General features: G+C 57.1%; 1 protein-coding gene across 2 annotated transcripts in view; it reads right to left on the bottom strand.

Annotated features, from left to right (window-relative positions):
* Window positions 1–1,009: 1,009 nt before the first annotated feature.
* ARSI (arylsulfatase family member I) overlaps window positions 1,010–7,342 on the bottom strand; it is a 39,990-nt gene continuing 33,657 nt past the window's right edge. For both annotated transcript variants that reach the window (XM_004587537.2, XM_058677362.1), the window contains exons 3-4: window positions 6,345–6,826; window positions 1,010–2,498 (exon numbers count right to left, since the gene is read on the bottom strand). In XM_004587537.2, coding sequence (XP_004587594.2) covers window positions 1,094–2,498; window positions 6,345–6,658 — 1,719 coding nt within the window. In that variant the 5' untranslated portion in view covers window positions 6,659–6,826 and the 3' untranslated portion in view covers window positions 1,010–1,093. The remainder of the gene's footprint in view (window positions 2,499–6,344; window positions 6,827–7,342) is intronic.

Genomic DNA, 7,342 nt, shown 5'->3' with positions numbered 1-7,342 from the left:
AAATTCACAGCAGGGCTTTCGCCTACACACACTGCGCCGACTGGAACCTTAAGGGGGATATGTGGAACGCCGTGTGCGGATGGAGGCTCGCTACGCAGCCAGCAGCCTGTGCAGCCCCCACACCCCCCTGCCCACCCCACGCTCACACACATGGGGTGCCCGGAACAGCTGGTGGGGGAAGGGCTCTGAGATCATTCCCAGCAACACGGGACAGTGGGGGAGGCTCAGAGAAGGCCAAGGGATTTGCTCAGGGTCACGCTGTGGACTCCCATGTCCTTTGCCATCTTGCGGGTGGCCCACCTCCTCGCCTGTTCACTCACCCTTGCGCAGGCCGGTGCACATACACACACGTATACACATACTCGCAGCTAGCACGTGTCCCTTGCATCTGAGTTGGGACACTTTAATTGAGCTCATCAGCTCCTGTGCTACCTTCACCTAGGCCAGCCTTTTATAGCCGGCATTCCCATCTGCAGGTGCAGGGATCAAGGCCCAAAGCTTCAGACCACGGGAGAACCCAGGTGTCCCAACTATTGGTTCAGAAGCTCTTTTCACAAGCTGACACCCTCGATACTGTCTCAGCCAAGGCTTCTGGGGTCAGTAAGAAGAGTGGCTTCAGGACTGGCCTGGCCACTCAGGAAGATCCCAGCAGGTCAGCCCCCAGCCCAGACCCTGTACCTTCACTCTTAGCACCCAGGGATACCTTTGAAGAGCAGCCAGACTACCTGCTTCTCTAGAGGTCTGGAGCGTGGCTCCGCCCCCAAGCAGCGCCAGGAAGCTCCCAAGTTAAGGGTTAGGCATTAAAGGAGCTGTTAGGTAGTGAGGTTGGCCAGAGACCCTATCATGGCTCCAGGTGTATCCCTACCAAGTCACAAAGTCACAAGGGCTCCTTTCCCAAATGAAGCCACTGTGGGTCACCAGAGGTCACAGAGCTGGTCATGCAGAGCCAGGGCTGGGACCTGGGGCCCAGTCTGTGTTACCCCCGTCCCCCTTAGATCCTCTATTTCTCTGCTACGGGAGACTGACCCCAGACCTCTTCCCCAAGAAAAAGCAGGACCAAGCAATCAGGGGACCGGAGAGCCCACTGGTCCTGTCAGATCCGATGGGACATCAGTCTAGTGTTGAGTTTCCGGAAAAAGGATCGAAGCTTGCAAATCTTGCATTTTTTCTTACGGCGACCCCGGGAGAAGCTTCGAGCCCTGCCCTCTTCTTCCTCTTCTTCTTCTTCCTCATCCCCAGCCCAGGGTCCCCAAGCACCCCCATTAAAGTCAGGATGGGCTCGGGGATTCTCAGCTGGGTAGCGTACAGGAATTGCTGTGCGGTTGTAGTGGGCCAAGCGGGCTAGCAGTGTGCGGACCACATCCGGCCGCTGCTCAGACAAGTCCTCCCGTTCATAGGGGTCAGCACTGATATTGAAGAGCCACACGGCCTGGCGGACGCTGGCCATCCGCTCCAGATTCCACCAGCTGCCGGGGAAGGAGGCCAGCGTTTGTGGTGGGATCCAGTCACCATAGCCGGGGTCTCCGGTCAGCAGCTTCCACTCGCCCACGCGGATGGCAGCCTGCACGGCTGTGTTCCAGATGCCAAAGCCACCCTCCAGGGAGCCATGCCGGGCGTGGTTGTAGAGAGGGTCGATGTTGTGCAGGATCTCGGTGCGTGGTGAGGCCCGGTCCTCACTGATGGCCGGCCACACATCGTAGCCATCCAGCCCATCAGCCACCGAGGTGCTGCCACCTGCCAGGCCCACCAGGGTTGGGTACCAGTCAGTGATATGCACCAGGGCTCGGCTTGTGCGCCGCTTCCGCTTGAGCAGGGGGCTGTGCACAAAGCCCAGGCCCCGCACGCCACCTTCCCAGTATGTGCCCTTGCGGCCCCGGAGTGGCCAGTTGCTGCCCCCTGAGAAGGTCTGGCCACCGTTGTCACTGGAGAAGATAATGACACTGTTGTTGTAGAAGCCGTAGCGCTTGAGGGCCCAGGTGATGTTACTGACGGCCTCATCCATGCAAGTCACCATGGCCGCATACTTCCTCCGGGCCACATTGCCCATGGTGCGGTAGCGGTACAGGTACTCACGAGGTGACTGCAAGGGTGTGTGCACTGCCTGGAAGGCCACATAGAGGAAGAGAGGACGCTGGGGACTATGGTTGGCCAGGATGTGGCTGGCACGCTGGGCATAGAGCATCGTGGAGTATTGGCCACTGAGTCCCCAGGCCACATTCTCGCCTTCATGCAGATCAAAGCCGCACACACCTGGGCCATCACAGTTATCATAAGTGTAGTAGTCCACATTGCCAGTCAGCGAGCCCAGGAAGGTATCAAAGCCACGGCGGGTGGGCAAGCACTCCTTCCGATAGAAGCCCAAGTGCCACTTACCCACCATGTGGGTGGAGTAACCTGCCTCCTGCAGCTTCTGCGGCAGGGTTACCTGGTCCAGGGGTAGGCAGTTGGGCTGCTGTGGACGGATGATGGAGTGCTGGAGTCCTGTGTGAATCTGGTACCTAGGCGGGCACAGGGAGGCACAGGTGAGCTGTAGGTCACTGTTCCCACCAACCAACCCCCAACACCACCCAGAAGTGGGTGGGGTGCCTCCAATCCCAGCCCCACTGGCAAAAACAGCAATGGTAACCACTGGGTGTTCTCTGTAGTGCTACACACTGGAAATGCATGACCTCAATAACTCCTCAATCTCTGTGGAAGCAGATATTGTTGTCACCTGAAGCCACTCACCCAGGTCCACAGAGCCAGGTTCCCAGTTGTTCACTGGGAAGTGAACAACTGAACCTAGTGGCTAATGACACGATCACATTCCACACCATGTCCCGCTGTGTGCTCCATGCCCACCAAACCTCCCGTGTCCAACGTCTCCCAACTCCTCACTGCTGGCCAGCAGGTGTGCGTCAGCACTCCCACCTCCCTACACAGAGGCTCCACAGGGATACCACTCACCCCTCAGGGCTTCCCACCCCAAGGAATTGGATGGGATTTGTATCCTGAGGTCTGGCTCTCGGCTTCCAAGCCCCTAAGATTCAAGACACAATTTCTACATGCCCTAGGGCAAGTCCTGCTCTTGCAAGCAAACTCCTACTCACTTTTCAAAGCCTGGCTCCAAAGTCACCTTCCCACAATGCACTGCTTCTGCCTCAGGCTCCCTTTAGCATCCAGCACAGGCTGATGTTATGCCATGTGGCCATGACTCTGTAATCACTTACACAGGCTAGGGGGCCCAGTGACAACTGTCTGGTATCCCTAGCACCCAAGCAATGTCTAAAGGTCTCTTAATGACTTCTGGGACAGAAGGATGACGACACTCAGGGCTTCAGAGCCACCAGGGGCTCAGTTCACTGTGCACTTTGTGTATTGTGTCTGGAGAAGCTGAAGTTCAGACGAGGGGAAGGACATTGCCCAGGGTCCCTCAGCAGGCAGGGCAGAGCCAGGACTTGATAAGGAATGCAGGAAGAGTCCAAGCAGAGCCTCCTCAGCAAACTCAGCTGCCCTGCCTCTCCCTTTGCAGAGGCCTCACGTGGCTCGTGTGTTGAATGAGCTGATTGGAGCAGGGGTATCTCTAAGACTTGCCCAATTCCCCAACTTATACAAAATTACTATTTATCTAGTTGAAAGACAGTTATAGGGAGAAAGGGAGATCTTCTGTTCACTGGTTCATTCCACAAATGGCTGCAACAGCCAGGACTGGGTTAGGCAGAAGCCAGGAACCTGGAGCTTCATTCAAGTCTTCCATATGGGTGCACGGACCCAAGCACTTGGGCCATTTTCTGCTGCTGTCCCAGGCACATTAGCAAGGAACTGGATTGGAAATGAAGTGTCCAAAACTCCAACCAGTGCCCACAGGAGATACTAGCGCTGCAGGAGGGCAGCTTAACATGCTCTGCCATAGCTCCCAGATTGTATGCTACTGGCACCCATGGGTCTACCTATGAGCTCACAGGCCCTCACCCAGGTGATGCCCTAAGGCAATTGTAACAGGTGGACAGAGTCCTAAATTCCTCATCCTGTTGCTGGTATCCCATCCTCCCCCTCTGTGGCTGAGGCCTCCGTGTGAGCTGTTTATGGTGCCTTGCCTCACATCTCAAAAATCCTAGAGTGAGTGAGAGTCCTGGGACATCATGAGTGTTAGACTCACACCCTTTTCTCACCCCACATGTTCGACTGAAACTAGGACCTGAATCCTTGACACCTTCACCCTGGCACTGGCCTGGAGACTTCTGTTTTGCTTTCCTCGTCTTAAAGCTGTGATTGTCAGCTCTAATTAGCTACTACTGCTATTTTTAACACTACAATGTGCCACACACGGCTATTCCATTTAATTCTCACTTTAAAAAAACAGGTACAGGGAAGATTATTACTATCCCCACCCTATAGATCATGAAACTGAGGCTCTCCCAAAAGTACAACAAAGGGCAGATCGTTAGCAAGCTGTGGAGCTGAGCTGTGGGCCCAAGTCTACTCAATCCATGCTCAGAATATCAGGGGGTGGTGCAGTGGTGTTGCATAGCATCTTAAGCCACTGACTGTAGCACAAGCACCCCATCTGGGCATCCATTCAAGTCCTGACAGCTCCACTTCCAACCCAGCTCCCTGCTATGGCCTGGGAAAGCAGAGAAGGATGCCAAAGCCTAGGGATCCTGTATCAGTATGGGAGACCCACAGTTTCTGATTCCTGGATTTGGACCAACTCAGTTCTAGCCTTTGTGGCCTGTGGGGGAATGAAATGACACATAAAGGATCTCTCTTCTCTCTACCTCAGTTTTTAAGACTTGAGTGCAATGATTTCTCCAGGCCTCTGCCAAGCTAATGCTTGGACTAACACCTCAGGCTAGTCCCAGCAGAGCCTCTTGTCATGGTGGTAGTGTTAAGGGGTACTGGGTGCATTGGTTTATAAAGTGAGCAGCCCAGTTCAGAGTCCAGTCTGCAGGTGAGTAACGAGACTTCAGATCTCTTGGGTTCCCCAAACACACCTGGAGGAGATGTGAACAATTGCTGAGAGCTGAGCACTGCCAGATGGAGCCTGGAGGGGCCAGGGGCGGAGGGCAGAGGGCAGAGGGCAGAGGGCAGAGGCAGGCTGATCACACTCAGCTTCCCAGATTAGAGCTTGGAGCCCTGTGCTGGCCACTCTTGCAGCTTCCTAAGCCAAAAGTTGTCTCTCAGAAGAGAAACACCAACTTGCACGCAACTCCTGGGAAGGCAGATTCCTCCCCTGGAAGGCTTGTCAACATTTGGTTTTCACCATCAGTGTCACCCCTCACCTGGAACAGGTGCCCACTCTTTCTCTCCCTCCTTTTTCTGTTCTTGTTCATTGGTCCCCAGATCTGAACAAAGGGCCAGATGGAGGGAGACTAGGGCACCGTTTGATTCCCAGCTCCAGGGTCCTTGCCAAGCCCCTGGCCTCTCGGCCACCTCTCCTGGGGACCTGAGCTGAGTCCTTCCTGCCTCAATGTCTCCCTCCCAGGAAGTTGTGAGAGTGGTTCCTGAGATCCTGCGAGAGGCTATTGGGTGAAACTAGGAAGAAAGCAGGCCCTGGGCCCTATCCAAGGAGGATTAGCTCAGCCCTAGCGAAAGATTTGCCCCTAAGTGGCCCAAGACTGCCTTCCAAGGCTGCCTTCCACAGCCCCAACTCCTGCTTCCCAGCTCCTTCTGTCCTGTGATCTGGCTAGACGCCTGGTCTGTGGATAACTCCTTACGAAGGGTGGAGGGTGCAGCGGGTCCCCATGGGGCTCCCAGCCAGCGGGGAAAACTTGGCTCAGCAAGAAACAGGCTTGGGCAATTGGTGCCCCACCCAAGGCTGCACAGGGCATGACATCTCACGTGTGTCTTTCTCGTCCACCTCTCGGTTCCTTGGGTTTCTGCCAGCACAGCCTGCAACTAGTACGGGGTACTGGATTCCCCCACCGCCAGCCAGCCAGCCAACAACACAGAAACTGCCACTTACTGATAGCCCAGCAGGTCAAGTCCATTCTCACAGCTCCTTTTCAAAATTAAATTGGATTCAAAAACTGGACTCTCACAGAAATTAAATCACGGGTTCAGTGTTGCAAGGTCCGAAAACACTTCTAGAAGCAGCATCCACAGTGAGTATCGTTCCCCCAAATAAAGGGCTGTCGGACTGTCCCCTCTGGCCCAAACTTCCTGAGATATGCCAGAGAGACTTACAAGACACACAGCCCCTTCCGAGTAAGGTGGGGACACAGAGGCCCAGAGGGCCAGGCACTTCGGCATGGTGGCACAGCTGATCAGACCCCTTAGTTGTTGGGGCCGCAGGTCGGTTTGGATAGTAGGTAGAGGACATCTACCAACTGGGTTCATGGGGTGGGAAGGGGAGGCACGCCTACCTGCCGGTGAGGAGCTGGCTCCGAGAAGGTGTGCAGATGGGTTGAATATAGTAATTCTCCAGTTTGACACCCTCGGCTGCCAGGCGGTCAAGCGTCGGGGTCTGGATATCCGAGCCATGGTAGCCCACATCGTGGTAGCCCTGGTCGTCGGTGAGGATGAAGATGATGTGAGGAGGCTGGGGCGGAGGGGCTGAGGAAGGCTCTGCGACGGCCTCGGCGGGCCCATCGGCCACGAGGCTTGGCCTGGCCCAGTCCCATGATAGGTAGCCGAAGCTGAGCAGGCTGACTAGAGAGAGACCGGTGAGGGCGTGCATGGCCGAGGCGGCAGAGCGTGCCAGAGCGCACGGCTCTCAGGACTTCAAGCGCCTCGCGCGCCCAGGGCGCACGGCCCGCAGGCCGGCCTGGCTGCGGCGATTGCGCACAGCGGCCCCCCGAGGGGAAACCCGGGGAGTACTCCGGGGCCCCGCTGCCTGTGGTCGCACCTGCGGGGCAGCAGCGGGGCGGTTTGGGGAGGGGAGGCCGGCCGCCAATTGCCTCTCGTTGCGGCCGCCAGAACGGCCGCCCTGTGCCTGCCTCACCCGCTCTGTCCCCGCTCAGCCGGGCCAGCCTGAGACACGGCGTGGTAGCTCCCAAAAAGCGCTCTCCACCATCCTCTTCCTTTTTGCCCCAAGTTTTCGCCCTCCTCCTAATTTCTCTCGCCTCTGCTTTTCTTTTTCTCCTCCCCAAACCCCCGCCCGCGCGACCCTGCAGCCCCCCCGGCCCGGCCCCCCTACCCCGCCCGAAATCCTTAGAACCGTCGGGGTCCACGCGGAGAGGTGGGCAGCAGCCCAGAGAGGGAGGGAAGGAGGCAAGGGTGGGGCTGCCCCGGGGTAGGGGACACCGAGAGAATGTGGGGAAGTCGTAACATCTGCCGGGGCCGAGCCCCAGGTGGGAGGGCGGGACGCCGAGCCGCCGCTCCACCCCCGGGCGCGAATCCCGGCCCGGCTCAGGGCTGCCAG

This window comes from Ochotona princeps, chromosome 19 (assembly GCF_030435755.1).
Source record: "Ochotona princeps isolate mOchPri1 chromosome 19, mOchPri1.hap1, whole genome shotgun sequence".
In the NCBI taxonomy this organism is placed as follows: domain Eukaryota; kingdom Metazoa; phylum Chordata; class Mammalia; order Lagomorpha; family Ochotonidae; genus Ochotona; species Ochotona princeps.
Note: the sequence above shows the minus strand (reverse complement) of the source record. Positions and strands in the feature narration are given on the sequence as shown.